General features: G+C 56.9%; 2 protein-coding genes across 2 annotated transcripts in view; both read right to left on the bottom strand.

Annotated features, from left to right (window-relative positions):
* CHAT (choline O-acetyltransferase) overlaps positions 1 to 8,927 on the bottom strand; it is a 50,634-nt gene extending 41,707 nt beyond the window's left edge. The window contains 6 exon segments of the mRNA XM_031936239.1: positions 2,740 to 2,793; positions 4,233 to 4,351; positions 4,903 to 5,094; positions 8,375 to 8,469; positions 8,472 to 8,477; positions 8,888 to 8,927. Coding sequence (XP_031792099.1) covers positions 2,740 to 2,793; positions 4,233 to 4,351; positions 4,903 to 5,094; positions 8,375 to 8,469; positions 8,472 to 8,477; positions 8,888 to 8,927 — 506 coding nt within the window.
* Positions 8,928 to 12,277: 3,350 nt separating this feature from the next.
* Positions 12,278 to 14,262, bottom strand: SLC18A3 (solute carrier family 18 member A3). Its single transcript, XM_023230178.1, has one exon. It carries the CDS (start codon positions 14,246 to 14,248, stop codon positions 12,650 to 12,652), a length of 1,599 nt encoding a protein of 532 aa, XP_023085946.1. The 5' UTR covers positions 14,249 to 14,262; the 3' UTR covers positions 12,278 to 12,649.
* Between the last annotated feature and the right edge of the window lie 421 nt (positions 14,263 to 14,683).

Below are 14,683 nucleotides of genomic sequence, written 5' to 3'. Positions count from 1 at the left end.
TCCATCCATCCTTCCATCCACCATCCACCCATCCATCCACCATCCACTCATCTATCCACCATCCATCCATCTTTCCATTCATCCATTTTTTCAACCATCTATCCACCATCCATTCATCTTTCCATTCATCCATCCATCCATCCATCCATCCATCCATCCATCCATCCTTCCACTCTTTCAGCCAACAAATATTTGTGAAGCACATCCTCTGTATAGGCCAGGCACCATTCTGGGATATGGAGATACAGCAGCAAATAAGACTGCAGCTCCTGCTCTACGGGGGTGCAGCTCCTGGGATGTGTAGGTGGGGAGTAGACCACAAGCAGCAAACCAGTGAACAGAAGACTTTCAGGTAGTGAGACAGAGTGTTGGCAGGGGCAGGAGATGGTGACCAGGGGCAGTCTCACTGAGGCAGGTTGATTGAGCTGAGCCCTAAGGGTGAAATGTCCCACAGCACTGCAACTCAAAGTATGAGTATTGCACTGAACTGCTGTGACTGACCCATGACTTGGTGTAATGCCTGAACCCAGAAATGTTTGCAGCAATGTGATGGGAGTTTTATGTCTGTTGAATCCTGTAATAAAATATTTGGTCTCATATTTGGTACCATTTTTCTAGTAATCAATTTTTTTGTTGTTTTACACAAATTTTACAAAATGAAAGAAAATATATTGGTTCTTCCCCAGAGGCAGCTTGAGAAGCACTGGTCAAAGGCAGAGAGACGCCAGTAGGGCTGAGGCCCAGTGAAGACAGGGCCAGAGAGGAGGGCAGGCAAGGTCTTGTGGGGCTCCAGTGGCAGTGGGGAGGAGCTATCACCTTATTCTTGGTGCAGTGAAAGCCCTCGGGAGGCTTCAGCAGGCAGGGGCACGACTGGGTTTCCATTTTGTTGTTTTACTGACCCTGCTTATATGGGGAGAATGGACTGAAAGTTGTCACAGGAAGAACAAGGAAGGAGGCTGCGGCAGAGAAGGAAAGTGATGTCTCAAGTGAGGGCAGCAGGGAGGGAGGAGGGAGCTTGGGGACACGGTGGGGAGGGAGAATGTCCACATCTGAGCACCATGGGTCACATGAGGATGCAAGGGAGAAAGCAGAACACGCACAGGTGACTTCTAGGTTCCCAGACTCACCAACAGGGCATGCGCTAGTGCACTTACAGAGATGGCTCAACAAGGTATGGGAGGAGTTGGGGAGCTGGGAGGGAGAGGCGAAGCTCTCCTGGCTCATTTGTAATGACTGAGAGACACCCCAGTCGGGATGGTTGAGGCCTGGATGAGCGAGTGTGGGACTCAGGGGAAGGGACACAGCTGTATTTTGTGTCTGTTTATGTGACTATCTTGCCCAATAGCCTAAGGACATTTTGAAGGGAGGATGAGGCCTTATTTCTCTTCATCTTCCCAGCATAACTACATTGCAAAGTGAATAAGTGAATTAATTAGTTAATTAATTAATTAAGGGTTCAAAACAGGCACTCAGGAAAATGTTCCAGTCTTAAGTCCTTTTCAGTCATTGGACATGGGAACCTCCATGTGGATATGCATGGGTATTCATGTTTGTGTGAGTGTGCACACAAACATGTGAAAGTCTGGGATCAGAAGAAAAGTGAAGTCTTGTGGGGGCAGTCAGTGATGAATGGGCACCAAGTCCCCAGGCCCAGCGGGACAAAGCTATTTGAAAATTGGCAGGACAGTGAGCTGGAGGGACAAGTTCTGGGAGGAAATGGAGCACTTTCCACAAAGAAGGGAGAGACCAAAGACACACCATGAGGAGACAGCAGTCCAGGGCCTAGTGATCCATGGCATTTAGAGAGGAGTGAGCAGAGCACCCAAGAGCGTGTGGTGCAGAAATGCCCTGGACAGCCTGAGCTGCTCCACCCTGAGAGTCTGGGAGCCCTGCCTGCCCCTCTCCAGAGGGAGCAGCCCTACCCTGGAGGGGCTGTGGGTCTGAGCCTCGGTCCCAAGGCTAGGTAAAGACTGAGTTGAGTCAAGTTGAACAGAGAGTGAAGTTTGCCCCTTGTCCCCTCCTTGCTCTGCCACCACCCAGCTGTGTGACCATGGATGAGTTACTTAACCTCTCTGAGTTGCAGCTTCCTCATCTGTGCAAGGGATGCTTCTTTGGGCCTCTCTGTCTCCTTCCAGCTTCTAATGCCCTTATAGTCTATACCTTGAGAGACTTGGGTCCTCCAGATCCTCTTACTCTCCCTGCTGCTCTCAGACACCCTCCTGCTCTCCTAAGCTTGGCCAGGAGAGGGACTTTCCTCCTAAAATCAAAGAGAGCCTGCAGTGCTTTAGCAGCCCTCTCCATCTGTCAGAACAGCCTCGTGTCCACTGAACTTGGGGGGATTGAGGACACAGAGGCTTTGGCTGGAGACACCATTCCTCCAAGTGGCAAAGCAGGACTCCCATCACCTTACTCTAACAACTGTTTCTTCCCCGCCTTCCTATGTGTTCACCAGCTTCAAATGAATTCACTCCACCTGTGCACATATGTGTGGAGGGAGGGGGCATTTTTAAAAGATCAAGGAAGGATGGTGCTTGCCCGAGGAAAAGGAACAGTTAACAGTCAGGCCAGCTGGGCTAAAGGTTATCCTGATGGTGGGGGAGTGGGTGAGGGCAGGGACACCTGCTCCGTGCCAGGAGCCAGGAATGGGAATACAGAGTTGGAAAAAGACAAGGTCCCTGCAAGGGAGATGGACGCATAGGCAGACTGTGCTGGAACAGGGCACCACCCTCCCAGTCCTACCTGTCCAGCAGGGCCTTGTAGCTGAGTACACCAGAGATGAGGCTGGCTGCAAACCTGCAGGGAGAAGGGAGGCCTGAGCCTTTCCTCCCAGGGCCTGGCTTCCTCCCTCCCTCCCCTCCCTCCTTCCTTTTCCCTTCCATCTCCTTCCTCTTCCCTCCCTTCTCTCTCCCTCCTCCCCGCTGCCAAACTCTATGATCCCCCATTGTATGCCGGCCTGTGTGCACTAATCACATGTGGCTCCTGCCCTCCAGCCCAGTGCCGTGAGCCCACCACAAGCCTTGGATTCAAAATGGTCCTTTGGTGAGAACTAGGGGTGCAGCAGCTCTTGGGGAGAGGAGAGGAAGCTGGAATCACCTTGAAGAGGAGAGGGAGCGGAGAGGGAGACGGAAGCCAGGAGAGGCCACAGAGCAGGTCAGAAGGGGCGAAGGGTGAAGGGTGGAATTCTTCCTTGGAAAGGCCAGCCCTGGGGCTGGACAGGGCAGGACTCCTGGTCTTGTGGAAAACGTTCTCCTGGGAAAAGCCAGTAATTTGGTCTCTTTCCCCCTACCCCCCAGTACTAAGGAAAAGGAAATTGAGTGCTTGGGGAAAGGCACTGGAGAAACGAGCAGCGGGAACTGTCATCCTGGGATGCTGGGCCTGGCTTAATTGCACCGGGACGAAAATACTCCTCAGATGCAGTTGTGAGAACTGTTTTCAGAAGTCATTCATCCGTCCGCACCTTCCTTCTTCCCTGGGGAGACCCCAGCTACAGTGGGAGGGAAGGCTGGCCAGCTGGTAGGGGGGGATGGGGAGGTCTTCCTAGCGTGGCTAAGCCCTGCCCAGAGGTGAGGTGGGCCCTGCCTCTTGCCTTTGGGCCACTTTGGCCTGCGCTCTGCCCTCCCTCTAAACTGTCCCCACCATTTGTCCCACTCAGGTCTTAAGACCAGACTCTGAGAGACTCCAGAAGGGAAACCCTTTCTCCCTGCCCCCATCCTCCATCGTCATCAGCGGCCAGAGGCCCTTCCAACGGCTCAGTGAGCTCTGAAATTACAGCAGATGGCACAGGCTCTGGCTGCTGGCAGGGAGGAATTGTTTCCAGCCTTCCGGGGCCTCAGTTTAGAGCTGCGGGCTCTGGAGGGAAGCAGAGGCCTCTCAGACAGCCTGGGGCAGTGTTTCCCAGGGACAAGTACTGGCGTGGTCCAGGGCCACACGCCTCCTCTCAGGGCCTCAGCCAGGTGGAGGCTGTGGGGATATTTGGACCCATGACCTCCATGAGTGCCCATTCCACTGCAAGATAAATATAGACTAAGGCTGATCGTGTGATTGTCACTCGAGTGCAGCCACACCTAAACTTGCTCCCCACCTGATGGCCTGGACGTCCACTGTCTCAGGGCATTTGGCCACAGGAAGCTCAGCCGAGGCTCCAGCTTCAGCCTTTCTTTGCTGATGCTGGGGTAAGGGCCCCTGCCTTGGGTGGGTCCCCAGGTTATGAGCTAGGAGCACCAAGGCCTCACCTCAGCTGGTCGTCGGTGCCAGGGAAGTGCTGCCGAGCAAAGATCACGGCGGGGCTGGAGTTGACGGGCAGGGCCAGGCGGTTGTTGAGATACATGTCATTCAGCCAGTACTCAGACACCTGCCAGGGAGGGCAGGAAAGGCTGTCACATCCCTCCAAACAGTCCTATCCTGACAGCCCCGAGAGAAAATCGGGACACTTCACCAGAGCATTAATTCATTCATTCCACAAATATATGCTAAGCCCCAGGTATGTGCCAGGAGCTTCCCAGTCCACCGTGCCTGCCCTTCACCTTTGCACCCTCCTGTCTCCTTTCTTCTTTCCCAGTCCCCATCCTGGTGGCTTGGTACTACATCACTGTCCTCTGCCTGTCCTTATAGGTGTCTCCTTCCTGCCTTTCACCCTCTCTTCTTTCCTGATGCGATCTCTGTCCCCATCTGTCCCCTATTCCTGTCCCCGATTTGTGCTCCTCTTTCTCTATCCATATTTATCCTTGTCCCTTCCTGTCCTCCAATCCATGCCACCTGCCTGTTCCCACCCCATCCCCCATCCTTGTCCCTTGTCTCTCCTTCTGCCCTGTCTTTGTCCCCTACCGCCTCTCACCGAAATCCCTCTGTCTCCAGGTCTGCCTCCCGCCCCTCTTCTATGGGTCCCTTGTCTGCCCCTCTTACCCAGTTGGCTGTCTTCTCCTGCCGCTCCAACAGTTTCTGCTGCAGGGTCTCACCGAGGCCACCAGGGGCCCCGAACTGCTGCACAATAGCCTGGCTCTTCCTGAACTGCTCCTCAGGCACCAGGTGTCGCATGCACTGCAGGTACGTTGCCAGGGTCTGCTGCAGGGGGGGCACGGGCAGTTTGGGCAGCCCCTGGAGAAGAAGGTTCATAGGCATTGTGCCTCTCGTATGTGCGCCCCGTGCCTGTCCCCAGGTTGGTCCCTAGTATCTGTGTCGTTCTGCCCCTGTGTTGTTCTCTACCCTGGGGCCTGTCCATTTCTAGGGCTCAGCTCAGCAAAATTATGAATTTAGGAAGTTTCAGTTTGGCGTCCCTGACCTCACTGTGCTCTGTCCCCAGAAAGGGGTAAAGTAAAATATGGTGATAGTGACACCAGACAGACCAGGGTTTGTACCCTGACCCTGCCACTGACCAGCTCTGCAAACTTGGGCAAGCCACCCTCCCTCTGTGCCTCAGTTTCTTCCTCTGTAGAATGGGAGTAGTAACCCCTATCTCTCATAGGATCAAACAGATAATAGATATGAAAGGGCTTTTAAGCCATAAAGGATGGATCTAAGATGAAATTGTCCTGTTATTGATATTGTTGGCTACTGGTGACTCTTAATTTAGAGATTGTTCCCCGCTGGGGCTCCAGAATCTGATTGATCTCTGGACCTGAAGGGGGCACACTTACGGAGAGATTTGGAAGGATAAAAGATGGTTTTGGATGAGAGACAATTCAGTGCTGCCCTAATGACTAGAATCCTACAAGAGGTTTCCTCGGAAGATGATTCATGCCCTGAGCTTCTTATAAGTCCCTCCTACTTATAAAATCCAGGCAGGGGATTTTGTTTCATGTGGGTGTTAGGGGCAGTGGGGGGATGCAGTGAATGTCCTTCCTCTCCGAATCTCTCCAAGCCTCTGCTCGTCCATAGGACATAAATAATAATTCCTACCTGAGAGGAACACAGAGAGACTTAAATGGGGGAAACAACTGGGATCGGATAGGCACATCTAAAATGTTACGACCTTGCTGTCTTATACTTCCAGAGGAATTCCCAAGAGGAAACCCATACTCTTTGGGGGCCCCAAAGTGTGGCTAGAGCCTGGGAAGAACCCCCCGACTCCGCCCTCCTATACGCATGCTGTGCCTCTCAGTTTACCAGCAGCTTTCACCACAGAAGGCTTCTGTGTGGCTTCAATTTTGTGACTTCCCATTTATTTATGAGGAAACTGAGTCCCAGAGAGTGGAGCAGCTAGTCCAAGGTAACATACAAATCTGATGGCAGACAAGGAGCTAAAATCAGTCTTCCATGTCCACTCTGCTTCTTTCTCCTGGGTCGTTCTCTCCCTTCCCTTTCACTCCGTTTTCCATTCCTTTCCTCTTCTTGTCCCTCACTTGGCCAGTGACAATAGGAAGGCAGAACTTATAATAATATTGCTTAAATTGTACAATTTCTTCTCCTGTAAAATGGGGGTAGTAAGCTCTCCCTCTCTTTTTTGTCTTTTTTTTTTTTTTTCCTTTTTGTGGAGAACGGGGTCTCGCTGTATTACCCAGGCAGGTCTCGAACTCCTGGGCTCAAGCTATCCTCCCGCCTCTGCCTCCCTGAGAGCTGGGATTACAGGCGTGAGCCACTGCACCCGGCCATAAGCTCTCCCTCTCATAGGATTAAAGACCTAATGAATGTGAAAGTGCTTTTAAGCCATGAAGGATGGATCTAAGATGAAATAGTCCTGTTATTGATATTGTTGGCTGCTAGTCACTCTTAATTTACAAACTGTTCTGAGCTGGGGCTTCAGAATCTAACTGATCTCCAGACCTGAGGGGCGGGAGGCAGACCTGGAGAGATTTGGAAGGATGAAAGATGGCTTTGGATGAGAGACATAATTCAGTGCTGCCCTAATGACCAGAATTCTGCAACATAGTTCCTGGGACACGCTGGTAGACAGTGAGGCACCTTCCTTCAGGGGCTTCTCCTCTGTGCAGTGATGAGTTTCCATGAGACAGTAAAGGTTCCTCCCCGTAGGCTGCAGAGTGAGGGGGCCCCTTAAAAGCACCTCCTTCTCTGCCCCTGCTGCTGATGGATGAATGGCGGCCCTCTGCCTGTCTGATCCTGCCTCTAGGGTTCACTTCTCTGATAGGGGTGGGGTGTCAATGCCAACTATGGGCTGCTTCTGCCCTGGGGAATGATGTGAGGACAGATCTGGGCAGCATCCCAGGCTGCCCTGCCCAACCCCAGCGAGCCAGGTCTGGGCCCCCTACCCAGCTGTTCTGGTTCTTCCATCTCTTGCGGTGGGGGGTGGTCTATGTGATGGGTGGTGGGTGGGTGAGCACCTACAGAAAGCCCAGCCCAGTTAATAGCCTGGCCAAAAGGGCCCACAAGTCTGGCTAGAGCCTCTCCCAGACACTGCCCGCCTTCTTCTAGGCTCTGACAGTGCGCTGTGACTTAGCCTGGCTAACAGGGAATCAGCAGTGGGTAAAAAGGAATAAAGCAGGAAATCGCAGCTCAGACATCTCAGCCCCCCCAGGGATCCTCCCCAGACTCTCCCAGACTTCTAGCCCTGTACTAAGAGGGTCTTTGGACCTGGGAGTCTCAGGTAATACTCCAAAACTCCATATTTCCTGGGCAGTTCATGTGAGTCAGATCCCGGGCTGAACTCAGAGACGATGGAGAAACAGAGCCTGCTCTTAAGGAAGCCACAGCCCAATGGGGTGGGTGGAGAAGCATGCCAGTGGACCAGAGGTGACAATAGATATTTGTCAGCTGCAGAGGTCAGGGCAATGGAGTAAGCAGCTTCTTGGGGAGAAGCCAGAAAATTCTGTTCAGGGTTTCAAATGAGGGCTTGGGGAAGGGGGAACAGGAAAGAGAGTGGCAAAAAGACAAGTGTGGGAAAGGGGAAGCACATGCAACAACCTGAAATCAGGTGTGTTGTTCTGCCACCCGAAGGCTGGCTAGGGTGGGAGGGAGGATGTCTGCCCAAGGAGGATGGCATTGTCTCAGGCCAGTGGAGAACATGGTGCCTAAGGCTCCCAGGCTGAACTACTGACAGCAGCTGGAGCTGGGACTTGCGGGGCTTGGAGTAGGAATTCAGCCCCACCCTAAGGCAAAATCACTGGGCTCAAAGCTATCAGAAGTGGAAGCTGGGATGAAGAGAGGCCCTGAAAGGAAAGATAGTGCCTAGCCTGGCCCAGGGATTTGGAAGTTTAGCTCTTAGCATTCCCTTGGCACCCTGAGGCCCATCTCAGACCCTCCAGGCCCTTCTGGGATCCTCAGCAAGCTGGGGGGCGGGGCTGTAGCCTGGGCCCCATGCCAGTAGAGGGCAGGGCTGGGGCCAGGCAAATGCTGGGGGCCAGTTCCAGTCAGGACTGTTCTGGAAGCAAGGGCACGTGGGTGGGGAAAGCAGGGTTGAGATAGGACTCCAAAAGTCACTCACAGACTCCTCCTCACTGCTGGGAGTTTTTGCTGCCATCTTATGGGGGACCTTTTCCAGGATGGGCGTCCTGGTGAGTCCTGGTCCAGGGATGCAGAGTGTGGACCTGGGGACCAAGAAGTGAGAAGCATCAACACAGCAGCCACATAGACCTATCACAAACCCTCCACCTCCCACCAACAGACCCCCTACCCCAGCTCCATGAGGAGGCCAGAGCCTGCCAGCTGTATATAGGGGTCTCATTGTAGGCCTGGCCCCAGTCTCGAGTTCCAGATGTATGTGCTGACCACAGTGTTCTCTCTGGGCCCCCATATGGGAGACAGTGGTTCCTAAGGTGAGGGTCTGCTCTCATGGGGCTGTTGCCACCCAAGGCCAGCTGACCACCCCAGGGCAATCCAAATCCACCAGGGGTTGCTGGCGGAGTGCTGGTTTTGTTCCTGCCTGGAATCCAATAGATAAGTGCTTTGCTGATCAAGCTCTCTCTTTCCCACTAGCTTCTCAAGGGTAAGACCATACCTACTGTGCTCAGGGCTTCATCTCTGGGGCCTGGCCACATCTCTGGTATGGAGTAGGGTGAATTTCCTCAGTTGGTGGGCTGAGGGAAACGAATGCGTGTGTGGGTGAATGGAGGCCTTTAAGGCCCTGTGCTCCAGGATGCATCTGGGCTAATTGGGAGCCTGGCCTGTGGCCAGGGCAGGGAGACTCTGGGCCTGCTGGAGGGACTGTGACCTAGGCAGTCTCGGGTCTGCAGGTTGCCAGTGTAGATGCCATGGGAGTGCCCAGGGAGGTATGCAGGGAGGCTGGGCAGCCAGGGCCCCTAGGGGTCACCGGCCTTAGTCTGGGGAGAGGCAGATTAATTTGGAAGGTACAGTAGAAGTGAGCCAGGCCAAGAGGGCAAAGACTGGTATTATTAGGCTGTGGGTCACAATTGCTATCATCTGAGATCCCCCTGAACCTTAGCCTCCACAGGCACACACTGATGTTTTCCACCAGCCCACCCTCTATTCTCTCTCAAGTCTAAAGCTGATGTTTAGCTCATTTCCTCACCCCTCTCCCCACCCACCACCACCCCTACCCAGAGGCAAGCATGGCCCACGTATGGGCACATGGCAGGGTTGTTGCCAGGAACAGAGAGTCGAGAAAGATGGATGAACCAGGCCCAAAGATGGAGGAGCCTGGGGCTGCCTTGCAGTGCTGGGCAGAGAATGTAAAGCCCTTGCTGGCACAGTGCAGGGACACTCTCGACTGGCTGGTTCCCAGGCCTCCCAGTGCTGTGGGTTCGTAGGGACTGCCCCCAACTGCAAAGTGAAAGAGGTGGCATCCTAGTGAGGATTCACCAGAGCATGGCAGTCTTTTGAGGGGACAGCAAGGACAAGTTCAGGTTGGAAAAGGACCTGCAGACAATGCAGTCAATGCCTCCTTTTGCTCTGGCCCGGACCCTTCCACCCCCACATTCAGGAGACACTAGTCAGGCCTCAGGGACCTTGAGCTTGAAGAAGAGGGCAGAGCTGGGTGGGATGGTTTCCTGGTGGTCCCACCTGCCAGCTCCTCTTCCTGCATCACTACTGGGCGGATGCCTAGAGGGTGTATGTGTGAATATGTCAGTTTGTCTGTCTGTTTTGTGCCTCCCACCCATGATCCTGCCAGCCTGGCTTTCCAAGGGCTGCCTGTTCTGCCCGGAAGGTCCAACCCCAGTCTGGCCGGTCATCACAGGCTGTCATCGGCTATGTCCTGGCTCAGACTTGCCACCAGCCGCTGATCCTTCTTCCCCACCCCCTGCTCCCGGGAGAGGCGGTTGCGAACCAGCAATTCAGGCGAGTCGGGTCAGACCCGCGGACCCTCCGACTAGACATAGAAAGTGCTTAGCAGATGCTGGGCCAAGTGAACTGAGAACATGCGCTTGGAGTCCCGAAGCCCTGATGGTCAAGCCTCCCCAAGCCCAGGCAAAGAAGCAGCACAATCCTGCAGCTTCTTAGCTGACCCCCGACGGCCGCTGCTGCGCAGGACTCGGAGGACTCCACGAGTCCTGGGGCCTCTCGGCCCCGGTGCTGTCCCTGGATAGAGCCCCCGACCGCCGCCCTTGCTCCCGGCACCGCGCTCCGCCAGCCCAGCCCAGCCCTGCTTCTCACCTGCTCTCCTCGGCTCTGCTGCCTCGGCCGCCGCTGCACCGCACCACTCAGGAGTGTGGGCGGGGGTGTGAGCCGGAAGGGGTTGGGGGCGTGTCGCAGCGCGGGGGTGGGGGCTGCCGCCTGGGTTCCGGGCAGGGCCTCCGACGTCGCCCGGGTCCCCGCGGCCACCCGACTGGAGAAAGCAAGCTGGCCGCACTTCTCTCCTTCCTCTTGTTCCTCCTCCCTCCTCTCTCTTCCATTTCCTCCCTCCCCCAAGACCCCCATCTTCTCTCTTCTTCGCGGTCCTCAGTCCCCCATCCCTTCCCCCGCTTCCCACCCAGGGATCCCAGCTCCCGGCCCCCAGAATCTACCTGGAGGGCTTCCTGGAGGAACTAGAGCAACAAATTTAGGCTCTAGAAGGGAGCCCAGAACACTGTCCCGCCCACGCCCCCTGCCCCTAGCTCACCATTCCCCAGTCACCGCACTTCCCCAACCCCATTATTCCAGCCCTGGGGTGCTGCTGCTCAGAGTCCTGGAGAGGATTGGGTCTGAGGAAGTCTCTGCTCTCTGCCCTCTCCCCACCATCCAGGCCAGCCTCAAACCCTACTACACCATCTTTCAAAATAAGAAGAAGAAACAATAACTGGGTTCAATGTTCACACAGGACTTCCCTTTCTGCTACCATCCAATTCCTGCTGGCACTATGGGTGGGGAGCAGAGGTGGGTGCTACAGACTTGGGACAATCCTAATGGCAGACATGGGGATGCTTAAGGACTGCAGCAAGAGGCAGACTTTCCTCTCAGACCAAAGCATCCCCCACCCCAGATAGAGACCCCCACACACAAACAGCACAGACAGACTGACAAAGGCAGACTCCGCCCAGGCACACACAGCCCGACTCGCAGATCGAGGACAGACATGCGCACAACAGCAGAGCAGACCCCCACAGAGGCAGCAAACACACAGGCGACCCTGACCAGCCGCTTCTTCAGGCTGGGATGGGAAGACTCTGCCTCCATCATCAGACTAGGGTCTTCGGGACAGGGAGTGTTGCGCAAACGCTGGCCTGAGGCTCTCAGGGCTGGGACTAAGGATGGGAAACTTTCCTGACAGTCCTGGGCCACTGCTCCCACTCAGGATAGGGTGGCAGTGGGGGTTGGCACCAGGTCGCACACTCGCATCGCTCCATTCAAGACTCAGACCCTCAGAACTGACAGGGACACAGCAAACACCGACCACGGCTCCCCAACTCCTCCTAGGACAGAGCCTAGTTCTCTAATAAACACACACATATCACATCATACACACATTTCCAGCGGTCGGGCTCTAAAAGATGGGCCGTTTTTCTTCCTCTGCTGGAATGCTCGGCTCCTACTCCTTTCTCAAAGCCTGAAGGGGGCGGGGATTCTGGTCTGAAGGGAAGCTCAGCCCAGGCACCTCAGAGTTCTGTGGATGGTTTGAGGCGTGTCCTCAAAGGGCGGGGCCTGGCGTGCCCAGCTGGAGCGCGTCCTCAGGCTACTCCAGGCGGCACCCCCGGGCTCTGCCCTGGGCCTGGAAAGGAGGATCTGTCCTGGGCCCACGGGAGCGTGGTGCTCCTTGGTGATCGTGGGTGACAGCCTTTGTTGGGTTTGCTTCCTTCCTATCCCCTTTTCCAGGTAGAAAAAGAGCTACAGGCACCTGCGTGTTAGTTTGGCTCAGGCCTGGTTTGGGACTTGGAGACCCAGTTCACCCTCCCCTCTGCTCTGGCCCTGCGCCCCACCACGCACCCCCAACCAGTAAAGAGACTCGGCCTCCTGGGACAGACACGGTTTATTGATTTGGGCGGAGGCACCGCTGTGCAGCGGCCCAAGTTTGGCACTGAGAGCAATGGAAGGAAGGACAGACAGATGCAGGCTCTACACAGGGGAGCCACAGGTGGGGACTCGGGGTCCTCATCACCTCTGCAAGGAGCGCGATGGCTTCGCTTGCCGCGGTGCTCCAAGCCCCACTGGACAAGAGAGAAAGGGATATGGAATGGGTCACAGGGAGGGGATTTGGGCAGAAGTCAAGGTTGAGGAGGGGCTGGGGTACTGGCTGGAGGAGGTGGGCCCTGAGCCAGAGCTGGCCCGTGGGCTTGCAGAGCAGCCCCGACCCAAGGCGGGTGGGTGGGCTGGAGGAGGAGTGGGGATGCTAGCTGCGGGTGTAGTAGTAATTGTAGTCGTCCTCGCACTCGTCAAAAGGGCCAGGCGGGCTGCGAGGCTCGTCGTCCTGTCCAGACACAGGACGCTCACGCAGTCGCACCGCATCGTACAGACCTTGCGGTGGCTCATCAAGCAGCACATCGCGCTCGGAACGGGAGCGCGTCAGGAGACCCACGTTGCGGAGCAGTAGCAAGACGGGAGCATAGAGCAGGTTAGCCAGACCCATGCCAAGGCTGAGCTGCTCAAAGCCCAGCGAGTGCACAATGTGGCCCGCCACTATGGGCCCGAGCGCGTAGGCCACCGAATAGGAGATGTCGGCGATGGCATAGACGCTGCCATACACTGAGACGTGGCGCACGTCCACCAGGAAGGCGAGCGTGGGCAGAAGTGCTGTGTCGACTAGGGCTATGCCAAAACAGAGGCCGCAGAGCGAGACCACTAGCGGCGCGAAGGAGCGGCAGGCGGGCACGATGCACGAGCTGGCGCCGATCACAGCCAGCCCCAGCGCGCCGTACAGCCACTGCAGGTGTGGGTAGCGCGCCGCCAGGCGCACGGTGAGGTAGACGCCCAGCACATGAGGCACGAAGGCCGGCAGCCAGGCCATGCCCATCTCCCACTCGGAAGCCGCCATCGTATGCTTCATCCACGTGGCAATGGTGGGCTCTAGGAAGGCGAGGGGAATATTACAGGTGGTGAGCGCACCGGCCACCACGGCAATGTAGGGGTCCAGCATGAGGCGGTGGATGGGAGTGCCCACTGGCAGGTTGGCCCGAGCCCGTGCAGCCGCCGAGAAGGGTTTGGCCACTGCCAGCAGCAACAATGCGTCAAAGAACGACACGGCAGCTAGCACCAAGAAGGGCACGCGCTTGCCGGCGAACTCGTAGAGGATGCCCCCGAAGGGCGGGGCCACCAGGCTTCCGAAGCTAATGAAGGCCAGAGCCACGCCCAGTGCACGACTGCGCTCCGGCTCCTCGGGGTACTTGTCGGCGATCATGGCTATGCCAGACGTGTCGGCGAAGGCTGAGCCCAGGCCCTGCAGGCTGCGCGCGGCGAACAGCGTGGCGTAGTCCTCGGCGAAGGCGAACATGACCGTAGAGGCGAACATGACGCCCAGGCCGATGAGCAGCGGCACGTCGTAGCTCATGCGGTCGATGAAGGGCCCGCTCAAGGGGTTCACTAGGAGCTGCAGGATGGCCTTGGAAGCAAACAGCACCCCGATCTTCACGTCTTCGCTCTCCGTAGGGTAGCGGGGACGAAGGGCTGGGCCCGCTGGCCGCGCAGCCGTCGGGGACGCCGAGGTGTTGGCCGCGTAGGCGCTGGCATTGGCCGGAGTGGGCAGCGGCAGGGTGGGCTCCCACACCTCGGGGGTCCGGGAGGGGCCCTCTCCGCCCCCGCGCATGTGGGCAATGTAGTCGGGCACGATGGGCACGATGACCATGTACAGCATGTTGTCCAGTAACAGCGCCACGCACACGATGACCAGCAGCAGGCGCCTCTGCCGCCGGGGCTCCTGCAGCGCCGCGCCCACCGCCTCCGACAGCTTGGTGGCCGCCGCCCGGGCCTGGCCCGCAGGTTCCGCGGGTTCCATGCCCCCACCCGGATGCGTCCCGCAGTGCAGAGGCGAGGGCACGGTACTTCGGGGAGGCGGTCCTGGCCGAGCAGACCCCCAGTGCCTCAGGTGGCCGCGGGGCTCATGGCCCAGCGTCCCGGCAAAAGAAAAGACTCCGTCCCGCGAGGCGTTGCCGCTACTCTTAGCTGTTCCCGGGACCCGCAGCTGCTGGGCTCAGGGGCGGCCGGTAAGGCGGGCGCGACGAGGGGCCGGGGCCGGAGACTGGGCGCACTGTGCCGGGAGCGCGCCCAGAGCAGCCCCCGCCGCGCTGAGAGGCCGCCCGCGCTGGCTGAGGGGCATGCTGTTGCCGCTCGCCCGGTTGCCCGCCCGTTAGCCCCGCCGCCGCGCTCCCCTCCCCTCGCGTCGGCTCTTGCCTCCTCCGCCGCCTCCTCTTTTTTTTTTCCCTTCCACTCG

Source organism: Piliocolobus tephrosceles, chromosome 9, assembly GCF_002776525.5.
Source record: "Piliocolobus tephrosceles isolate RC106 chromosome 9, ASM277652v3, whole genome shotgun sequence".
Classification (NCBI taxonomy): Eukaryota; Metazoa; Chordata; class Mammalia; order Primates; family Cercopithecidae; genus Piliocolobus; species Piliocolobus tephrosceles.
Note: the sequence above shows the minus strand (reverse complement) of the source record. Positions and strands in the feature narration are given on the sequence as shown.

Coding starts and splice junctions, on each gene's coding strand:
- SLC18A3 (XM_023230178.1), bottom strand. CDS start 14,248: ATGGAACCCGCGGAACCTGCGGGCCAGGCCCGGGCGGCGGCCACCAAG.